The 23,462-nt window shown below is 39.0% G+C and overlaps 1 protein-coding gene across 5 annotated transcripts in view; it reads left to right on the top strand.

The window, feature by feature from the left end:
• Positions 1 to 23,337, top strand: part of FSD1L (fibronectin type III and SPRY domain containing 1 like) — a 34,891-nt gene extending 11,554 nt beyond the window's left edge. The window contains exons 5-15 of one of the 5 annotated variants that reach the window (XM_064176875.1): positions 391 to 413; positions 2,771 to 2,892; positions 4,287 to 4,496; positions 4,812 to 4,910; positions 6,777 to 6,900; positions 11,715 to 11,747; positions 15,494 to 15,591; positions 16,017 to 16,268; positions 16,601 to 16,689; positions 18,908 to 18,977; positions 19,068 to 23,337. In XM_064176875.1, the coding sequence (XP_064032945.1) occupies positions 391 to 413; positions 2,771 to 2,892; positions 4,287 to 4,496; positions 4,812 to 4,910; positions 6,777 to 6,900; positions 11,715 to 11,747; positions 15,494 to 15,591; positions 16,017 to 16,268; positions 16,601 to 16,689; positions 18,908 to 18,977; positions 19,068 to 19,141 (1,194 nt within the window). In that variant the 3' untranslated portion in view covers positions 19,142 to 23,337. The remainder of the gene's footprint in view (positions 1 to 390; positions 414 to 2,770; positions 2,893 to 4,286; positions 4,497 to 4,811; positions 4,911 to 6,776; positions 6,901 to 11,714; positions 11,748 to 15,493; positions 15,592 to 16,016; positions 16,269 to 16,600; positions 16,690 to 18,907; positions 18,978 to 19,067) is intronic. The other 4 variants (XM_064176878.1, XM_064176877.1, XM_064176876.1 and 1 more) reach the window with 4 other exon arrangements.
• Positions 23,338 to 23,462: the final 125 nt, after the last annotated feature.

The following is a 23,462-nucleotide window of genomic DNA, read 5'->3' as shown; positions in this document are numbered from 1 at the left end:
AAGTCAGATATGGCTACATGCTATTAATAAGGACTTCATAGTTTCACAGAAAATATCATAATTACATTTTACTGTCCTGGATGCACTGCTCTTTTTAAATGTGATGGAGAGTAATGGAACTGTTCAAGAGAAATATGTAAGGACAAAGTCACACTCAGGAAGTTAACTAATTTGGAATTTGGTGGGGTTCTTGAGATACCTTTTTCCCCGTGGTGATGCATGGTTGCAGTGATGGGAAAATTTACTTTAATGAAAATGTTGAACACGTTTTGATCTTTAAATCTGAGCAATACAGCTGACATTGTTCTCAGCCTCTTGCATGTTACTGCCATTGATACTTGCATGGAAATCCTAACTACTTTCTCTCTCTTCCTCCTGACATGAATCAAGGCTGCCAGACAGATCAAAGATAGGTACAGTACAAAGTCTATCACTTTTGTGTCTTTGAATTAATCTTATCCTTGAAAATCTATGTGGTTTGAAAGGGTCATAGTCAGCTTAAATCAACTTGATTTACTGTCCTTAAGTGTTTGTTGTGATGTCAGAGTTTTTGAGGGAGAACTAAAACAACTATGCTTGTGTTTTTTTGTTGCTGATTGTTGGCCTCCCATACCTTAATAGAGGAAGATGTTTTTAATGCTGGGACCTAGAGCTCTGCAGCAAATACTGTCACTATTTCTTTAAGTATGTAATGTGTGTATCATTAATACAGTATAGAATTTTTTATTAATAATAAACTTTTAATACCTACTGTCTGACACTTAATCATGTTTCAAGCTGACTCTGCCCCTTAATTATGAGAATATCATCTGGAGTGGTGAATACCTGCAGACTATTGCTAGATGGTTTTACTTTTGAATCTAGAAAGTCTTAGCTGTTACAGTATTTGCAGGGACATCACTCTGAGTAATGGCAGTGAAATAGCTGTTTCTGGTAGCTCTTTGAACTGTTTTAGACTGTTATTTAGAAAGCAAAACTTCAGTGTTCCAAAGTAAATGCTAAGACTGTTTTTATTCACTTGGAAGAATAACTGTTCTGAGAGCCTAACCTTCTGCTTCAGATTCTGTGATTCTATGTGCATAACATCTTGAAAGATAGCTTACTGGGTGTTTCCAGCCTGTGTTGATCTTATGGACCAAATAGATTGATGTTCTGTTTACAGGTTTTGAAGGAAAGATCTAATTGTCTGTTTTTTCTGAAAGTTTTTGTGTCAAATGAATTGCTAGAGAAATCTTTGCTTTTTCAAGAGTAAAGATTTACTGTCCTTAACACATCAGAGGGTTAGTCACAGTGGTGGAAATCTTTATACTTTTTATCTGTAATAAACATCCTAGTACTGTTTTATTTTCTTGAAATGCTGTGTTGTCTAATCCTTTGAATTAGTGGTGGCTGTTTCGCTGTCTAAGACTGGTGCCTAAACAGAATTTGAAAAGCCATCTGAAGCTGCCTGCTTAGTGTTCTCTTACTGCTAAACAGAGAATTGTGCTTCCTTCAGTAGATATTTGCTTTACTAGTCCAACCAAGAAGTAGAATTAGTTGGACAGCCCATACTGAAGAGCATCAACTCTGTCTTGGGAAACTAATTGACTTGTCTTTTATGATGTTCCTGTTCAGTCTCAAAATTAACTTATATCCCATGGCTTGCCATTCTTGCCATGCTTGCATTTTTAATATCAGCTTCCTATTTCTTCCTCCTTCTCCACTACCTGATTTTTTTGTTGTTGTTCTGATGTTCTCTTTTTGCCATTCTTTAATGGACCTGTAATTAGTATACAGTCTCTCTTACATACTGCTGAATTAATATGAATTATTTCTTGTGAGCTAGTAGGTGTTTAAAGGGCCCCCCAGATCAGTGGGTATAGATTGGATACACATGTCTGCAGTTGATTTTTCTGTGTTACTTTTTAGTGAGAATCTGTTTTTTAAGCAAGAGTTAGGACCTGTATGTGGTCCAAATTGATGTTAATCAAACTCTGCCTTGTGGCCTGCTGTCTTCAGAGTCACACAAAGAGTTACTTCAGAGTCCTTTTTTTGGTCATGTAGTTGATGGTGTACAGGAGTGTTTTAGAAGCATTCAGAATAAGGATTCAGCTAAGGTACCAGAAGTGGAAATGGAAGTTGTGCTTCAGGGTGTCATGTAAAACTGCTCTGATACTTGCATGTTCCAAAGCAATATGGTGTCTGCAACTTAAGTGTTTCTTCATCCTCTGATGAAATGAGAGGTACATATGAAATAAGAATATTCAGCTTGTTCATTGTTATTTCTAAATGCTTTATGAGGAATATTTAACATGTGAAAATGCAATTTGGAGGTAGTGAGTGGATGTTGTTGAGCAGAAATGTCTGTGGGCCCTTTAAAAGTTTAATTTTCAAATTTTTGAGTATATAAAACATCCTGATTCAACAGTGGTTTAAATATTTTTTTTTCATACTTATTGATTTAGTGTAAAGCAATACGAGTATCTTCTGTCTCATACAAGCTTTTTCACTGGTAAAATAAATTTAAAGTCACCTCCAGTGTTTCTTTGCCTAGTGATATAGAAGAACTGGGGTCACACACCATATTCTTTGAGACAGTCATGTTAGTAAACTTTCTATTTTGGACCTTGAGCTAAGTAGCAAACAGTTAGAAAAATGCTCTGGTCTTTGATCAAGTATTTTGGCTAACAGTTTGACATTAACAAAGCAGATTGTCTGGCTGCTGGTTTTGAAACTGGTTATAGGACGTAATGCCAAGTACATTTTACTAATGCTGCTGTCTTGATCTTAGAGTCACAATGGCTTCAGCGTTTCGCATCTCTCTGAAACCAAAGGTCAGTGATAGCATGACACATTTGATGGTGGACTTCGCTCTGGAAAGGCGCATGCTCCAGGCTGTGAAGTTTTTGCCAGGTAAAACTTGAATGCAAACAGTTTAATTTCTTGACATATGAATAACTTACTATATTAAAAAAAACCCAAACAAGTCCTCCAAAAAACACACTCTTGCACTCTAATGAACTAATTTTTCGTAGTCCTTAAACTCATTCATTGATATTAAGTTGAATACCTGGAAGGTAAAAGCTTTTTTTAATTGTATTGTCTTAATTTCTACATAATATAGCACTTATAAAATAACAATGGCCTAAAAACTGAGCATGAGTCTTCCTGACCATGCTTTTTTCTTGAGTTATCAGTTCCTTTGTACTTCCTGAAGTTAGCATAAGTTTCTCAAGACTGCATCTGCTAGCTTGATGTTTATTGATACTGTAAAGTGTAGTCATCTGCAGTAGTGTTACATGTGGAAGTGTAAGCTAGTATGTCACTTTAAAGAGTGGTAGTATGAACTAAAATGCAAAAGAGGAATAATCTACTAGGGTGGTGATAGTACCATAATAACAAATATATGCATCAATACACATTTCGTATGATTTGGAAGTGAACTTAGGTGCAGTGTGTATCCTTCAGATCTTTTTATTCATTCTGCTTTCCTATTTAAAACACTTTGCCCTTGGCCAATACCAAGAATATACTGACAAGAATACTACTGGCAGGATGTAAATTGTTTCATCTCTAGGTCACTAATCCAAATCCGTTAAGGACATGGCAGCATCAGTTTCCATTTCTGTGTGTTTATCTTGTATGCTGCAGATTCAGTGTGTGGTAGCAGGTGTACTGAATTACTAACAATATTCCTAGAGATGAGCTAGCAGTTTCTAGGCAGAGGTTAACCTTTTAGTTTTAGGCTTTGAAGGACAATCATTGCACTGTATTTTATAAGATAAAGAAGGTAGGTAAATTGATCACAGGACACCTGTTGAATGGGAGTGGGAGTGTAAATCTCTAATAGCAGGGATGGACAAAATCTTGTGTCTAGATGAAGATAGTTCACTATAATGCCAAGCTATCAAATTACTCTGACATACTGATAGCTAAAAATGTTGCAGGCAAAATTTCACTGAGCATTGGTAGACATTCATATAACAGGAAATACTAATGTCCTAGTGTAGAATAACTGATAGCGTTTGAAAGGGTACATCTGTACTTAACCTTCCAAGGACTCAGAAATAAAAGTTTTGCTTCTTAATGCACATCTTGTGTAGTGTTACTCTAAGTGTAAGTTTAAGTTCCCTGTACTCTGGCATGTCCTCCTAATGTGTGTCTCTATTTTTGTAAAATTCACATGAAGCCTAGTCTTATGTCATGGTGGGCCAGGGGCAGCTTCTGAACTTGGTAAATCCAAGAAGAACAAATTAATATTCAGTCCACTCTTACATAAATTGACTTCTGTTTTTTTTGTTCTGCAGTCCCTAAAGCTCCAGAGATAGAACTAGCAGCATGTCTGGTTGCTGATAACTGCATTACAGTATCATGGAGAATGCCTGAAGAAGACAGCAGAATTGATCATTTTGTACTGGAATATAGGAAAACTAACTTTGATGGGCTTCCACGAGTGAAAGATGAACAACGCTGGGAACTGATAGACTATATTAAGGCAACTGAATATACGTTATCAGGTAAAGGTTTTCTTATACTTCAGAACTAAGAATATTGATGTAATTCTTTATGCTTGGTAGCTTTGCAATGAACCGTGAAATTTGCATTGTTTTACATGAGTCTTAGGTGCTTTGCTTACTAGTGGCTCTGTCTTTTGTTTTGACCTAGAGGTTTTGCAAACGTGTTAGATGAAGTTCGCACTGGTATTTTAAGATTGGGTGGGTTTTTTCTTTTTCTTTTGAGATAATGGAAGATAGCTGTGTTGAATAGATCTTGTCTTATAAAAATAATCAGTAATTCATATCAACTCAAGTTTCTAAACATTCACTTTTTAGGTCTGAAATTTGATACGAAATACATGAACTTTAGAGTACAAGCCTGCAACAAAGCTGTGGCAGGGGAGTACTCTGATCCTGTCACTCTGGAAACCAAAGGTAAAGTTTGAAAGACCAACCTTAGATTTCATGTATGAATTTATATGTTAAGTTTAATTCTTCATGAGCATTGCTGAAGTGTGCTTCTCGCTTCTCGTGTGATAAGTGTAACAACCATTTCTGTAAAGGATTAAGTAATTTAGTGGCAGAAAGCTGGCTTTCTAGCATATGCATCACTAACTCATTTGTAGTGTTTAACAGAGGCTGACATCGGTTGCTTTGAACTGTGGATTGACAGTGTTATGTGCTGCTACATCATGCCAACATATACTGAGAAATAATTAATGTTGTGGCTGAACATGAGTAGGACTGTTAGGACATCTAAAAGTTCAGTCATTATTGGTACTTAGCACGTGACAGGTGTTAGCTTTCTGTAAACAGAAGATGCTGCAAAGGATTGGTTTAACTTTTTGTAGATTCTAATCACTGTCAATACTTAAAAAGAGATACCTCTAAATTACAGAAATTAAGTCGCTGTGTTAGAAATCGTCTGGTCTGACGATAGTGGCTCCTTAACATCACTTTGTAAATAAAATAAAAATAATTATGAGAAGTGATGCTTTGTGACAATGCAAATCTTCACTGCTGTGGTGGAGATAATGATCCTCAGGCTTTAATTAATTGTCCTTAAGAGTGAAGGACAAAATGACTGATATGAACTGGATAATTAAAATATACTTGTGAATGTTATTTCATAAGAACAAAGCTACATGCAATTTGAATGAGCTGACAAGCATTCCGTTAATTTTTCTTAAACAATTTTAATATTGCTTCTTGTTATCCAATATATAGGATCCATTTAATAGCCACTTACATTCCTTACTCTAGGACTGTTAAAGATCATAGAATCATATAATTAACCAGGTTGGAAGGGACCTCCAAGATCATTCAGTTCAACCTATCACCCAGCCCTATTCAATTAAATAGACCATGGCACTAAGTGCCTCATCCAGCCTCTTCTTGAACACCTCCAGGGATGGTGATGCCACCTCCTGCCTAGGCAGGCCATTCCAATGACAAATCACTCTGTGAAGATCTTCCTTCTAATAGCCAGCCTATACTTCCCCTGGCACACGTTGAGACTGTCCTCTTGTTCAATAGTTACGATCGTTTGGGCAGTTATCATACTTCCATATTTTTGCTGTTTCTGTATGAACATTGATCTCAGTTCGTTTACATATGAGTCCATATAAACTCACTATTCTCATTCACTACTCTCACTGGTTTTTAGACTTGTGTGCTGTTGAGTTCTAAACCCTTAAAATCTCAAGTACACTTTCTTTCAGAATTGGCCTGTAATATCTGATAGTATTAGGACACTTACAGAATGGGGAGCTTGACATAATGTATTCATTTTGGATGAAGGACTGCAACATGTACCAAGTCTCTTCCAGTTGTGTGCATTCTCAACTGTTCCTGTCTGCATTCCAGTTGTGTGCATTCTCAACTGTTCTTGTGTCTGCAGTTCAACACTGTCTGCCTCTGTGCTACTCTGTCTAACACCATATGATTAGTAAGGACTGGAAACTTGAAGAATGCTAAATTTACAATGTGGAAAACATGCATACCTGTTTTTAATCATTCATATTTGTTAGATCCTGGAGAGTGGGATGTAACTGTCTGAATTTAATTGCTGGTACTCAATCATTATAAAGATGAAAAAAATTAGTTTGATGCAATCTACGCAGTGGGAAGTAGATAGTTGGGATTTATATAAAGGGTACATTACCTTGATTAAAAACAGTAGGCTAAAATACGATGTTTCTTTGCTACAGTTTGATTACTGCTTCTGTAATTTTTTGTGAACACCCACTGTTGAGAGACAGCATTGTACCATTTCACTGTTTTTCATTTTGTCTTGATCAGCATTTGTGTTCAGTTTGGACAGTACTTCATCTCATCTGAACTTGAAAGTTGAAGATACCTATGTTGAATGGGATCCTACTGGAGGCAAAGGTCAAGAAAAAATGAAAGGGAAGGAAAATAAAAGGTAAGAACTCTGTTTTGTAAATGTTTGTTATCTGAGATGTCTCGGCTGACAATTAAGGGAATAGGGCAGGGAGGAATTAAAGCCCTTTAAAACTGAGACACCAAAGGAGTTTTCATTCAGAAGTCTTGCTTTGGCGGAAGTGTTTTTCTCTTGCTCTGTCATGCAGATGTGGAGACTGTTTGTGGAAGCTATTAGAAACGTGTCTTAATGATTAGATAGCATTTACTTAGTTTGAACATTACCCTAACAAATGTATTTAAAGGGTGCTCAAATAATTTGTAGGTGACTCTAGCCACCAGGCGTCCATTAAGCTGCTCTCTCAATTCTGTATACTTTGTATCACTGTACAAGTATCTGAGTGGTGAGTGTCAGGTGCATGGGGCAAGTCTCTTCTTTGATGGTCAGCAGTAACAAGACAAGGAGCAACAGCTACAAATTGGAACATAGAAGGTTTCAATGCAAGATGAGGAGAAACTTCTTTACAGTGAGGGTGACAGAGCACTGGAACAGGCTGCCTGAGGTTGAGGAGTCTCCTTCTCTGGAGACTTTCAAAACCTGCCTGGATGCATTCCTGTGTGAACTACCCTGGGTGATCCTGTCTTAGCAGAGATATTGTATTTGATGATCTCCGGAGGTCCCTTCCAGCCTCTAAAGTTCTGTGATTCTCCTCCTCAACTGGTCAGTGGGAGAGAAAGTATAATTAAAAGTTTGTGGGTCAATATAAGGACAAGTAGATAACTCTACTGTCATGGGCAGAACAGATTTGAGTTGGGGAAATTTACATTATTTTAATGCTAATCAAAAGAGTAGCATAATGAGAAATAAGAGCAAAGCTTAAAGTGTCTTAACCCCATCCCTTCCTTCTTCCCATGCTCCATTTCACACCTGAGTTCTCTGCCTCTTCCCTCTGAGCAGGTGGATGGGGAATGGGGGTTGTGGTGAGTTCACCATGCATTGTCTCTGCTGTTCCTACTTCCTCACCTTCTTCCTCTGTTCCAGTGTTGGGTCTCTCCCATGGGAGACAGTCCTTCATGAGCTGCTCCAATGTGGACCCTTCCCACAGGTGCAAGTCCTTCACAAACTGCTTCATCCTGGATCCTTTCCAGAAAATGCAGCCCTTCAGTAGTGGACTGCTCCAGTGTGCTTTTCAAATGGAGCCACAAGTGCTGCTGGCAAACTGTTCCACTCTAGGCTACTCTATTCAGAGGACTGTAGGTCATATCAGGAGCCTGCTTCAGTCTGGGCTCTCCATGGGCTGCAGCTTTCATCAGGGCACATCTGCCAGCTCCGCTATAGAGTCTTCCTCAAGCTGCAGGGTAGCTTTTTTCTCACTCTGCTCCCAGCTGCTCTTGGGCAGCATTTATTATCCTTCCTTAAATGTTATCAATGAGACTCTACCACAGTCACTTACTGGTTCAGGGGCAGCATCTGGCATTTTCTTATAGAGGTCACACCTGCAGTCCTCCTACTGCCACAGTCTTGCCACATAAACACTATACAGTACATAAAGAAAATGTCAGCAGGTAAGCAATTCTGTGTTTAGTAGTGTAGCAGGTCGGTACTGGTGAACAGACACCTTTTCTGCTGTCAAAAAAAGGAAACTGCTGGCTTCTTTGTCCTTTTGAAAAACTAAGGTTAAATAATAATAGTTGTGGTGGTTTGGTAGTTTCCTCCCCACTGCAGAGATTTACCAGACTTGCTCAGCTGGCTGGAAGTAAAATGAAGCTATGTATTTACAGCACAGCACTTATTTACAAGCACATATGTACACAGTAATTACAACTATATGCAAGTTAGAAGTAATACAGAAATTCAGAATTCCTCCCAGACAGACTGCCCGGGAGGGCTCCTGACCAACCCTCCTCCCTTCCACTCCACTCCTTATCTCAGAAATAACCAAGTGAACCTCCATACAGCTCATATGATAAATCTGCAGAGACCTGTTGGGGAGGGGAGATTAACTGATGTGAGATGATATGTTCCAAAATTAATATTGTTTATTAATTTTGATGTTCAGAACTCTCGCCACCCCTGAACACTAATTTTAATAATATTTCAATTCTTACACAGTCATGGAAACATTCTATGGATAATACCTACATCTAGTAATAACCAGCAAATACATATAAACATTAATTGAACTGGAAGAGAAGGTGCTTGCAGTCAATATGCTGCTTGCCCACTAGATGGGCTCAAGCTCTTTCTGCTCTATAGCAGAAGGCAGTACAGAATTACAAAGAGGCATTTAAGCATTTTCTCACAAATTATTATTATTACCCTCGTGGGGGCTAGCCACAGTCCACACAGTGCCCAAATGCTTTCAGGGGACTCTGTCTTGTTGGATGTTGAGACTTGAATCTTCCTGGCTTCTGGGAAAAAGATGCAGACAATCCCTGACCTTGTCTCCTGGCTTCTTCTGGATGATCTGTGTATATGTCCAGGAATTCTAAACAGGACTTTCAGGTGCAGAAGGCAGATGTTGTGCAGTCTCAGCATGATGTCACACTGGCCACACAGGCTGACCACGTGCAGGCATCCAGAGTCTGCTCCTTGTAACTCACGGCAGTGAAGTTTACCAGGCAAGCAATAAGGCAGTGTGCAATAGCAGCAGGGCTGGGCACAGCAGAGAGAGCATGGCAAAGAGCAGGGAAGCAAAAGCAGGTTGTTCACCTGCGTATCTCCTTTAGAAAATGTGGGCCAAGATTAATTGCCCTTTGAACACAAGAATAGCCAATCAGGACAGCAGTTAGCCAAACCATACCATATTAGGCAAAGCTACAGGCTCACTTTTCCCTAATTTGGGAAAAGCACAGGCCTTGCACTGGGCAGGCACAAGCTAAGTGTGTGTACCTTACACCACAGGACCCTGGGCAGGCCAGACTCTCTGGCTCCAAGTTTTGTGTCCGTTTCCTGTGCTTGCCTCTCTGGTTGAGCAGAAAAACATGCCTAAGCAAGGCAGGACATGTGTAAGCCTGTTTTGGGCCTATCAGGCCTACCACAACAAGATCTGAGGTGAGATGTCAAAAGCCGACAAGGAGTTAAAAGGAAATGGTTTGATCAGGCTACATAGGTTTCATGCAGAGAAGTTAAGTCAAGATGCAGCCAGGCACATGGACTGAAGAAGTGGTGCCCCTTATCTTTTGACTTTTTTTGTCTCTTAGCAGAACCAATGAGTGATATAGACACCACTATTGTTTTCTTTTTGCAGCCAATGATCTAATTTGTTTCATTAAATATTCTAATTAGGCCAAAACCAGCACACTAGTACTGCAGATTTTTTTAGTTTATCTCATAATCTCATTGACAGAAAGGTACCAGTGGAAAAAAAAGATAATAGAAGAAAATGGACAGTGGAATGTAACTCTTGTAAAAATGCAGCCCTTAACATAGTTACCAACTGTTTCCATCCAGGAAACATGCTTAAGGAACTTCAGCAGAGTTCTTGGCAGTTTGTTGAAGGTTAGGCACTTAGGTGAGTGCTGTTCAGAATCACTGAGTGTGATAGGAAGAACATTGTAAGATCAGTCTGCTGTGGCTGAGCCTTGAAAACATGTGAGAATGAAGAATGCCAGCTTGCTGGACCTCTCTCAGGCCAGCCTCATGGAAGGGCAGGAATACCCTGATACCTCACTGGGATTTCCTGTCATGCAGTGAGTATCAGGGGCCTTTGAGCTACCAGTGTGCACCCTTTCGAGAAAAGCCTGAATCAATCTTCTCTATGCCTTCCCATTAACATCATTAAAAACTGCCATAAGCTCTTGTCTGCAAGAAACTGAATTGTCTTCCTTTGAATCATATTGTTTGTCCTCCACTAGACTTGCTCTAGTATGTCGTTGTCAAGTCCTGAGGAGCCCAGACTTGGACTCAAGGCTTCAGACTCGGCCCAACAGGTGGAAAATCAAGAGGAACAGCCACTTGATTTTGCCTCCTTGTTGCTGTCTTGCTGCTACAGCCTAAGATGTGATTTGCCACCTCTGCACAGAGCAGTGTGATGTCTGCTATTGTCCGCCAAATCTCCCATATGTTTTTCTGCAAAATTGCTCTTCCTGATGTTGTCCCCTAGCTTGTTGTATTGTGTGGAGTTCTCTCATCTGGAAAACAGTATCCATAGCTGGGAGCTTGATGTTCAGCTGGTTCTGTACACCACCCACTACCTAGTTTATATCTTCTTTCTTGAGGATTGAGGTTACTGTGTGGAAAGTAGTCAAAAGCGTTGCCAAAGTCATGGTGTGAACAGTGTCCATTGCTCATAGCTTGCCCACAGAGCTGGCTACTTTTTCTTCGACTACAACAAATTGACTTTCAGCAGGGTGCTCTTTGGTGTAAAGAGCACTGCTTGAGATAATTTATGAACAGATATGTTCCCTAAAGGCATATACTGTCAGAAGTATGATAGAGGATGTTACATTGGCATCTCACAAGTAAGGATAATTTACTGTAGTAATAAAACCGGCTCAGAGGTGACCTCATTACTGTCTACAGCTACCCAAAAGGAGGTTGTAGGCAGGTGGGGCTTGGTCTCTTCTCTCAGGCAACAAGGGGACACAGTGCTGAGGGAAGTATAGGCTGGATGTTAGGAGGAAGTTGTTCACAGAGAGAGTGATTTGCTATTGGAATGGACTGCCCAGGGAGGTGGTGGAGTCACCATCCCTGGAGGTGTTGAAATCCAAGCCTGGATGAGGCACTCAGTGCCATGGTCTAGTTGACTGGATGAAGCTGGGTGCTAGGTTGGACTGGATGATCTTGGTCTATTCCAACCTGGTTGATTCTATGATTCTAACATTTGTTTAATGATTACTAATTTCTGTTGACAGTGGCCAGAATCTTCTGCTGAAGAGCAATAGAAGGTGATAATAAACTTCTTAATCCTAGGATCTAGCACCTAGTTTTGCTGGGAGTCCATGCTACTTTGCTTGATACAATGGGAAATAAGTCTAACAGCCTTTATCAGTAACAGTACACATTGTTATAAAAATTATTTTGGAGTTTGGTTTGGATTTGCAAAGATGATGCATTTATTTTCTAGTGACTAGAAAACAGCTTCTGTGGAAGGATGCATCCTAGTGTATGTGAAACCTGATTTGCAATTGTTGGAAATGCATTATACTATTTAGTGTTGATACAAAGATCCCTGTTATCTGAAGATATGTCGGTGCTTATTTAACTTTCTGGCACATGCTGGCACACTGAGTTGTTTACAAATGCAGCAGAGTTCCTTTCTGAGAACTGTGAAGTTATTTAGTTCTTATTTTTGAATCCTAAAACCATTTTGGCTCTGAACTTGTGCTATAGATTTTAATAGGCACGAGGAGAGAAGAAACAACTGTTCTTAATTTACAAAATCAAAGTTTAGCCTATTGGCATACATAGAAAGCTTTGTGGCAATTCCACCTGTGGATCCACTTGTTCAAATTAGACAGCCTCCTCTTGATATGTAAAGGCAGCTAAAATACTCTGCCATTCCTTGTGCAACTGTGCTTTTCAGTGTACTTTTTTTTTAAATTATTTTTCCAGCAAAACTCGTATTTGAGAAATTGCTTCTCTTCTGTTCTCTTGCTTTTTTCACTGGTTTAAAAGTTGCGGGAACAAAACAAATGCCCAGGGTCCTAATTTCTGGTAGGTTTTACTCTTCTGTTTATTCTTCAGGTGAAATAAGCTCTGGAAGCTGTGCAGTGTCAATACTTCTGCTACACAATGCATATCAATATCTGATTAAGTTTTAATACTGTCTTGGAGATACTTCCACTTAAGAAGTGGAGAGTCTTTTTGTACTTGTCAATAAAGAACGTCCTTGGTTCTGGCTTTTACTTTGATAGGAGAGCATGGTCATATACGTTCAGCTTTGTATCTCAGGCTGACCTTTTCTACCAGGAGATTTAGATAAACTTTGATTCTTGCAGGATGCTTTTGTACAGTGTTATCTGCATTAGATGGAGGATTTGAATCCAGCTCCATAGTTCATGGAAGAAGCTGTCATATAATTGTCTTAAACATCAAATGTGCAGCTTCCAAGGGTTGGAAAGACACAATGGCAATGAAATGCTTAATCATGTGCAGCATATTTATTGGACTAGAAGTGTGTCTCTGGGTAGCTTTCGGTACCTCTCCTTGATATTTCTTCTCCAAAAGAAGAATATTTATTTCTTGGAACAAGTTTTATTCTTTGAAATAGATAAGAAAACTGATACTGACTGCAGTGCTGAAGGCAACAATTGTATGCACAAGACCAGAATAACTGACTGCTGACCAGTGGCAGAAATGTAACAGCTGCTGAAGACTGCTGCATTGGAAAATGGGCATCAAACTGGCTTACTGTAATAAAGATCCTGCCTTTCTCTATTGGAAGGGACACTTAAACACTGTGGGAAAATAAATAAACAAAACCAACAAGCAAAACCCAAACCACCACAACAACAAAACCACCTCACCCCCTCCAAAAAAAAAAAAACACAACACAAAACCAAAACAACCCACATCTCAACCAACAGTAACATCCCAACAAATTAATTTTTTTTCAATTCTTTAGTGCCAGATTCTTAACATTGTTGTCTGAACTGTTAAAGGCTGTTAGATTTTTGAGTTGACAAAGCCCATGCAGTGGTCATTTATAGAAGACTTGAGCAAAATATTTTGAGGAACTTTTTGTCTTCCTCGCTTTGAGGGAATGCTATCAAAATACCTGCATTTTTCTTACAGCCATCTCTAAATGGCCACACTGCTTCCTGCATAACTCAGTCATTCTGAGTCTAATAGAAAAACTTGGGCAGCTTTTGTTGGAAGTGTGAGTGAATGATCTCTAATGCATTTGAAGCAGGATTAAATCTGCAAAGTGTGAAATTATGCTTTAATTTTTGGCTTTGGCTCTTTCCCCCCTCCCCGCCATGCTGCCGCTTGTTACCTTTTCTTTGGTAAGTAAACTCCAGCTTCTTCTTAAAAGTAGCTTTAGAATTTTATTATGGTACACCTGCATAAAACACAGTGAGCCCCTTCAAGTAGCTCTTGCAAGCAATTTAGAAGCTTAATTGTCTTCTGGCATTGGCAAATGTGGCAAAATGTTGGTAATGAAGTAGACAACTTTTTCATCAGTGATCTCTTGTAGATTTCTGAAACTGGAATAAACCACACTGTTATGAAGATGAACCTGAAATTCTAGAATAATTATGTATGACAACTTAATACCACTCAGTTTTTGATTCCCATTGTGACTGTATTTTAATTAAGGGATTAGGCAAAAGGAGTATTTCGTACCTCTTCAAGACCTGATCTTTGAGAACAATTCCAGAAAGCCTGAAAACACTGTTGAATGAATCAGAAAGGAAACAAGCTAAATTTCGCTGTACTGGTGGACGTATAAGTAGTAATTAACAAGTTGCAGCTGAAGGAAAGATTGTGAGAGAAGAGTGATTTGTACTTCTAAGGTTTTGTGAGATTTCTTGGGGGGTTTGTTTGAGTTGTTTTTTTTTTTTTTTTGGTCAGGAGAATTAAACTAGCTGTGTTTGAGAAGTTCAGATTCCTTGATACTGATTGTCTTTTAAAATAATAATCAGACATGATTACCTGATGTTTAATAGTCACTGTAATAGCCTCCATATTTAATGATTAAATTGCTAGGAATTCTTTCTGAAGGCATAACTGAGGTAAAGGGAAATGTTTTTGAAAACTTCATTGGAGTAAAATTATTCCTTTATGCCACTGATTGCTGATTAAATATTCTTCAAAACAAAGTGTGTCTTCATGGTTTTGTTTCTGCTTCCTGAGAATGCTTTTGAAAAGTATCATTAGAAAATCTAGGCCTCTCTTGATTGTGATTAGACTTAAATTTGATGATGACTCTTGAGGAGTTACTTTATGCTTCTCAGCACAATGCGTTGACAAAATCTCTGTTCTATAGTCTTAATGTAAGTGGAAAAAAGTCCCTATTCTGCAATATACTTTAGGTGTTTGGTAATTTTTTAAGAAGAAAAACAGTGGTTCTCTTTTTCTTAATATAAATTGTCTTCAGATTTGACGCTTTGCTTTTGCGGTGTTGTCAATGTGTGCATTTCAAAATAAAGTTATCACAAGTTTATTCCTTTTATGCTTCGTTAGGTATACTTTTTCTTGGTAGTTCACTTATTGCTTATATAATCCATACACGTTCTGAAAGACCTGGCTTTAATACAACTGATATTTTCCCATTTGCCAATAATTAAATGCCAGTGAAAATTAAGCATTTCAACATTGAGTATCAGCAGTGTACTCATTTGCATGTTTGTTTGTAGCTGATCTGTAAGACCTAGTGGAAATCTCATGCAGAAAGCCAGAAACAACAAATTTGAAGTCCAACACAGTGCACACCTTCATTCAAACGATGTGCCACACATCTGCTTTATTTTTTTTCCCTCTTGTTTAATTTCTCAGCTGCTTTGAACTATTTTTAAGTGTCTTATATTTTTTCTGGCTGGCATCTCTCAGTTTTTGTGCTTGCTTATTGTTAGAGCTATGAAGTGGCTGAGCTCCTGTGTAATTTCTGTGTGCTTATTGCACCCTAACACACCTGTGGAAACTTGAATGTGCATTTCTGTAATTGTGTCCAAATGTTCATGTCTTCTAGAAGTGGTGCACCATCTCCAAAGAGGACATCTGTTAGCACAAGATCCTCAGTGCGTAGCAGCAGAGATCATTTTACTGGTGAATCGTACACAGTGTTGGGTAAGGTGAACTTTTTATTTCTGGCAGATTAAATCAGAATTTGCATGAAAATGTGTATTGTTCAAGGCTATGTACTTGATGCTGTCCTGCACAGAGGTAGTTCTGTCTCTGTGACACCTCAGTTTTGTTCTACAGCAAGTGCAATCGAGTCTGTGGAAGCTCTTTACTACAAGGCCCTTAGTGGCTAATGTTCACTGCTATTAAATGTGAATTGACATTAAATGTATCCCATCTCAAGCAGTATTAGTAAAAAAGGTCTTATTCTATTTTCTTAATGCATTAATTTTCTTGGTTCGTTATATTTAGACTTTTCTATTTCTAAAACTTCACCTTGAAATATAAGACATCACTCATGTCTGTAAGGAAGCAATCATTGTAAGGTACACAATTATAGTGGCTAAATGTTTTGTTGGGTATTTTTGTAGGAGACACTGCTATTGAAAGTGGACAGCATTACTGGGAGGTGAGAGCCCAGAAGGACTGCAAATCCTACAGCGTGGGAGTAACGTATAGAAACCTGGGGAAATTTGACCAGCTGGGAAAGACTAATTCAAGTTGGTGCATCCATATCAACAACTGGCTGCAAACTACATTTTCAGCAAAGCATAATAATAAAACAAAGACTCTAGATATACCTGTTCCTGACAGAATAGGAGTATACTGCGACTTTGATGGAGGTAAATTGCAGTCTTAGAAGATTTAGCTAAAAACATAGTTATCCATGCCAAGCTGAAGCATGGATACAAGGCTGAAGTAGTACGTTACTTACAGACAGATTTAGTCTCTTAGGAAAGTAAGGCCCAGAGCTGTTTGTGTAATAGTGCTTGTAATGTCAGGTGACCTAAGTTCATCTATGTGACATATAGTTACTAACTGAGAATTTTACAGTTATGTGGGCAGCATTTAGTATCTTCTGGAAGCTTTTCCCTGTAAGAAAATCCATTTTACAGAAAATTCCATAGCAATAGCATTTAAACATGCATTTCAGCCTGTTTTCTGTCTCTTTTAGGTCAACTTGCATTTTATAATGCAAATTCAAAGGAGCTGCTACACACCTTCAGAACAAAGTTTACCCAGCCATTATTGCCAGGCTTCATGGTCAGTATCTAGAATATTTTATTCAGTCTATAGCACAAAATAAAGTTTACTGAAGACCATTTTGTTTTTTAAAGGAGGAAACTGGGAACACTGTTTTTTGGTGATAGGAAATGTTAAAAAAGTGTTCAGCTGTTCTTTCATGTAGTGCTTTAGAATAACAGTCCAGTAGGAGAACTCTGCACCTGGATGTGTCAGCTGTGTAAATAAAAGTAATTAAGTTTTGGTAAATTAGTTGTATGTTGCAGTAGCTTGTAGTTGTACCGTGACTCTGGTACAATCATTGATCCATACTAACACGGATGGCATCCTAAGTTGCTGCAAGATGTTAGAGCAGGTATCACAAGAGAGTAGCACCAGATGCTCCCCTCTGAGATGTGAGGCTCTGGCTTTCAAACCTTTAAAAGCTCAGTAGGATTTTCATGCCAGGCATTACTCTGCGTATTTTTTTTGTGGGTTTAAGCTTATCTGTGAAAACTTGCTTAAATTCTGAAGACTCAAACCTTGCACAAAGTGCACAAAGAGAGGATTTGTTACTGTGTACTGTTTTTTCTTTAATGTTTTCAATAACTTAAGTAGCTACATTTGGAAGCCTCAGCTGCATTATGAGGTGCCATCAAGTATGTAGGTCTGGGAAGACTTAGGGATCTGTAGGAGGCTAGTGTGCCAGTTCATACTAAAAGCTCAGCTGCCCAGGCACTGTTCTCTAGCCTCTTGTAATTCAGCATACAGAAGGAAACAGCAATTAGGCTGATAATAAAGTTATAATTTTGGGCACAGAGGAAGAATGGAAAATTAGTAACTTGCCTAGGCAGCCTTGCATCTAACATTTCCAAACACCTGGCTTTTCACTTTTATCAGGCAGAATCCCTTCACAGTTTCTATTGTTGGCTAGAGGTACTGACAAGAGGAGTCAGCTTTTGATAGCTGTTTATTTGGAGATGAGTAAAGTTGTCTTTCTGGTCATTTTCAAATATAGCAAACAGAATAGCTTCAGGACTGTTAAGATACATGCATTAGTCATTCCTCCAGCATTGCTGAGTCATTAAGTCAGTTCCTAAGGCATCCAAGGAAGTACTTATTTACCCACTTCAGCCTGTTAGTCTGCATCTCATATAGCCCCTAGTGCTTTGTGATAGCAGTCTTACAGACACTGTTTAAATTTCCCTTTTTGGAAAGAAAGGCAATGTTTACAGTAAATCAATGTGTAGTGAGAGAGAACCGACCCTATATAAGAGTATTCAAATTGTTAAGGTGGTTGGGCTTTTTTGTTTGTTTTTGGGTTTTTTTTTTGTGTTGTCTCTTTTTTTGCCAAGATGTAGTGCAGCCTGCAAGGTAATTTTGATATGCACGATATAAAAATGTAATTTAACACTTTGAAGTAATTCAAACTTTCTTCTTACTGTGACTTAAGAAAATGCAAGTTTTAGTTTAACTGATGTCCTGGATGAACTTAACATATTTTATGCTTAAAGGATTAATTTCTCCTATAATAGCTTGCACAGATGTCAGTGCTCTGCTGCTGACAGCTAGTCTGATTGTTGTGTTTTAGTAAATGGGAATATGAAGAATTGCCTTAAGCACTTAAGGCTCTAAAAAAACCCAAACCCAACAACTTTTTTTTTCTGAGGTAGTGTCTGTCCACTAACAATGTATTGGTGATGTTTTGTTGCCCTGTTTGTACCTGCAGCTAGAAATGGATGCGTGCAGCCTGTGAAGTTACTTTTTCCTAGAGTAATTCACTTCAGGGCCTGGAGGGTTGTCATTTAGCAATAGGTTGGACCTTTTGAAGGTCTGTAGTTTTGGTCTGTTGTTATCACAAAGTCATAATATGCCTGATGACTTTAGTACTCCCTGAGCTGCTCGGCTCTGGAGTTGATGCTGTTTGGTGGATAGACAGGAATTTTCTTATGCAGGACCAAAATGAGATTGATTTACTTAAATACAGATTACTTAGCAGCTTTTCAGAGTGAAAATAACTTCATAATAACTTGAGGAACTGAAGGTTTCCCTTGAGTTCTTCATATAACACAAATCTGTAGCTTTTGTGTTAATTTGTCATTGTAAGTACTTGCAGCTATAACGCTGGTCTCAAGAAATATTTTGCTATTAGAAGCAAGTCTTAGTATTAGCTCTTACACCTGACTATAGAGGCATGCCAGTGTAGTATGTGAAGCATCTTAGACTTCATGGTCGTAAAGATTAGCTTCTATGTTATTAGCATGTTTTACAGAGTGCTGTAACTGGAGAGCAAGAGAAGACAAATGGAGCTGCAGGACAAGTTTTGTTAGGTCAGTTGTGGGACAGGAGAAGAGAAATGCAGATGGTTCATGATGTTCAGAATATTTATTTTATTTTTCAATTTTTTTTTTCTCCCTTAGATCTGGTGTGGTGGGCTTACAGTGAGTACTGGATTGCAGGTGCCAAGTGCTGTGAAAACACTCCAGAGAAGTGAAAATGGATTGAGTGGTTCAACAAGCAGCTTAAACAATATTGCCCAGTAATATCTATTGAACACTTCTATTTTGTGAAAGGTTTTTTTCTGTGTAGCTGCTAATTCACAGATGCTTGTGAGCATTCAGTTAAACTGGGTTTGCTACCTGCTGCTGTTTTAGACCTGGGTATTGACAGTGCAAAGGTTTGGTGCTGAAGTGTTAGCAACTTAATGTGAATCCAGACAGAAATATCAGTCAGAATACTGAACTGTTGCCTACTTGAAAAATAAGTGGATGAATCAAGAACTGTAGCTATATAACTTTCTAATACGGTATTTAAACATTTTGTTATGGACTTGAGTATTAATTTTGTTATTTTTCTATGGAGAATATAACAAATCCACTTTCTTAGATCTCCTAATATGAATTACTTGACTGTGTATTTTATTATTACTGAGCTTCACATTAGAACTTGTGATACCAAACATCCTGTCAAAAGAATTGATTTGCTAGCCTAGCCTGGCAAAATAGCAGGATCATTTCAAAAAGCGAAATATCATACAAAGTTGTAGGCTTGCTATGAAAAAAACACAGTAAAAACAGTCTGATTATTTTTTCAGAATGCTCCTATTTCCCATTAGTAACACATTTAAATATCACATATTTAGAGTTCAGAACCTATTTATCACAAATTATGGCAAAGTGTAAAGATTTAAAGGTATTAGAAAACTTTGTTATCTCTCAGTGAAGGCTCAGCATGCTAGTGTGGCATTGAGCTAGGAAGTATTTCAGCTAAGAGGTTCAGACCCACTGCTCCAAAGCTTTTTAAAACTGAGCATGGTACTGCTCTTTCAGAAGCTCTTAATTTTGGGTCATTTCTTGGCTTTGCAGTCTTGTGACATGACTCCAGTTGAATTCTAATAATGACCAATTCACATTGTCAGCTGTCAATGACAAACTGAATATTTGTCTGCCACTAGCAAAGCTGCAATGCAGCTGAGGCTGGGAACAAAGGCAAGAGCGCTTCAGTTGAAATGTCTCTCCCTAGAGATGTTGGGGGTGCAAATGAGGTGCTGCTGAAACATATTCTGGCTTTTCCTCAAGCCATCTTCAAGGCTGCTGGTAGGGCAGTACTCTCTGAGACCAAGTACACATTTTTGCTGTTTTGACTGGCCTAGTGAGAATTACTGGATTACCGGAGAAGTAAAAAAATTTCATGATTTCCTTATCCAGCAGAAATGTAGCATCTACAGAGAGCATTCCAGTTTGTGCCATGTATGATGTAATATGTGGCTGTGAGCCTGCCTTTCAGAAGATCATATTCTTCCCCTTTTTTAAGGGCAGGGCAAATGTGGAAACTGAGCAAATGCTTTGCCAGCTAGCATGCATCTGCCAGATCCAGAAGCAGATCATATGTTTGCATTCACAAATGAACTGAAATGGTGAGCCTGGGTGTACCTTATCTCTGTTCTTAGTTGGAAGCTTTGTAACAATAGTCCAATGATTCCCAATACTGGGAGAGCTAAAATAGACACGTTATATTCTTCATGGAAAACAACCAATTTTGGTGAGAATTATGTATTGCAGACTGTTTAAGTCTGCTTTCATCCCTCTAATCAAGTCCAGGAGCCCAGAAATAATTTCAGATACACTTGAATCAACTGTTTCCTAACTGAAGATTCCTTTCCCAAGTATCACCTGAACCACCACCTGTGACCTGAGATAGATTATAAGGTCCTGCACTGGCAAGGCGGTTGGAATCAATGATCTCTTTGGGTCCTTTCCAACCGTGAACATCCTGTGAAAACTTTCAAATTCATGCTGATAGTCTGTAATGAATTGGCCCTTTCCCTGCATTTTCTTCTGTGTATCTTTTAGACTGTAAAAAAATATGGCCATCTAATCATGTTAAATCTTGTGAATATCAGTGGGTGCTTTGCATCTGTCAAGATTTCTCAAGAGGAGGAAAAATTCCTTGAAAACTTGTAAAAAAATGGTTTTGTTCAGAGGGAAACTTTCATTTTTCTTTTTAATACATGTTGTAGAAAGTTTTATTTCTCTTGAGAAATCATGAAGTTGACATGATGGTTGAGTCTTTAATGTTTATTTTGTATCTGAAATGTAAGCATCTCAAAATATTTGTATTATGAACAAAATTATATGTAATCTCTTGCAGAGGGAAGTGCAAAACTATACCTACTGTAGCTTTACCTTCCTCTGCCAGTTTCGTGTCTTGGATCTTGAAATGAAGGTACTGGGAGGTGATGTGGTTCTTAAAAGAACAATGTCTGAATCTGTTACGCTGTCTACAGAGGTCGTTATTAATCAAATAGTCGGTGTAGTGGTTTTGAGTATTTCTTTTTACTGCAATGAATACCTGGCTAGAAATTTTAAGTGCTCAATTGCAATGAATTCAGTGGTCTGTGATGGAGTGGGATTTGCATACTTGGACTCTGGCGGTGTTCATGGAGATGAGGATTAAGATGGTTGGTTCTTGCTTTGAGACTTCTGTTGAACAACCATGCTTAATAGGCATCAAAATAGCTTAGTAACTGTTCATGCTGCCCAGTCATTGGGTGTTCAGCTACAGTTCCTGTTTAAATTTCCCTTTGTGGAAAGAATGGGAACGTTTACAGTAAGTTTATGTGTGGTGAAAAAGAACCACGAGTAATTTCAAACCCTACATAGTACCATAGAAATTATGAAGGTTATGGGGGTGTTTGGTTGGTTGGGTGTATTTCTTTTTTATAGCAAGATGTAGTGCAGCCTGCAAGGTAAATTTGATATGCAATATGTAGTATTTCTTTAACACTTAGAAGAGAGGTTGAAGTACATCATACCGTGATGTTTTAGTTTAACTGATGTCCTAGACGAACATAATGTTTTTTACCCCTCAAGGATGAATTTGTTATATAATAGTTTGCACAGATGTCAGATTTTTGCTGCTAACAGCTAGTCTGATTGTTGGTTTTGGTTGTTTTCTTTTGGTTTTTTTTTTTTTTTTTAGTAAATGGGGATATGAAGAATTGCCTTAAGCACTTTAGTCTATCTTTTTTAGACTTACTTTCTGAGCTAGTGTCTGTCCACTACCAGTGTATTGGTGATATTTTGTTGCAGTTGGTGCACTGTTTGTACCTGCAGCTCGGGAGGGATGCATGCAGCCTGTGAAGTTACTTTTTCCTAGGGGAATTTGCTTCAGGGACTGGTGGGCTTGTCCTTTGGTGAGGAATCAGACTTTTTGAAGGTCTGTAGTTTTGCCCTGTCGTTATCACTAAGTGTAATATGCCTGGTGACATTAGTACTCCCTGAGCTTCTCATCTCTAGAGTTGATGCTGTTTAGTGGCTAGACAGTTTTCTCTTTTTAATACAGATTACTGTTAGCTTTTAAGAGTGAAAATAACTTTATAATAACTTGTGAGGAACTGAAGGTTCCCTTGAGTTCCTCATACATCAATGAAAGCCACATATTTGTGTTTTTATGGAAAGCTGAATGAACTGCATTAAGAGATATTAATGGATCGGAATGGATGTTTTAAAAGCATCCACGTGATAGGTAGTTCACCAAATACCAAATATGGATGGCAGAGGTTGACAGGTTTATTGCTTTAGCCGTCCTCTAAGCAGAAAAGAGGCTAACCTACAGATCCGGTTTCCTCCCCCTTGCACTTGTCTCATTACTATCACTGCATATTAAGACTGGGGAAATGAACTGGTTCCCTCAGGAAGAACATCTGACTTTTCGATGTTTCAGTCAGGTAAGACTCACAGGTTGTGAACTTGACGCATAGTTAGGCAATGAGTTCTTCTGATCATTGCTGCCCGCTGCCCCGCCTCACTGAACTCAAATAGCCTGAGTGCCCTGTTGGAAGGGGAAGCCTGGACGTGATTCTCCCTCACCGTCTCGACGCCAGGCCGAGCTGAGGTGCTGCTCCATCGCCTGGTGCCTCCATGCATCGTTCTGCCGCGACCGCCCGCATAGCGACGTCTCGCAGTGAGCAGCTGACGCGGCCTTAACCGAGCGTGGCCTGGCCCTACCTCAGGAATTCTCTCGCCAGCGCTTCACCCCTCGCCCCTGCGGAGAGCGCCCTGGGGAAGAAAGCGTCTCGCTGGTCCACACTGAGGGGCAGGGGTGCCTTAGAGCCTGCGGCGCATTTTGAGGTCTTTGACTTGTGTGTGATGCGAGCTTTTTGTATTAATACAAAAATCTGAAACCTGACGTGCCTCAGTTTCCCTCCTTTTCCTTCGCGGCTGGGGGCGATGGTGCGGCGGAGGGGAGCGGAAATGGTCGGGCCCGTAGAGGCGGCCAGGCCGAGACAGCTGCAGCAGGGGTGGTGCAGAGCG

The sequence above is a fragment of the Pogoniulus pusillus genome, chromosome Z (genome assembly GCF_015220805.1).
Source record: "Pogoniulus pusillus isolate bPogPus1 chromosome Z, bPogPus1.pri, whole genome shotgun sequence".
In the NCBI taxonomy this organism is placed as follows: Eukaryota; Metazoa; Chordata; class Aves; order Piciformes; family Lybiidae; genus Pogoniulus; species Pogoniulus pusillus.
This window is presented reverse-complemented; position numbering and strand designations above follow the sequence as displayed.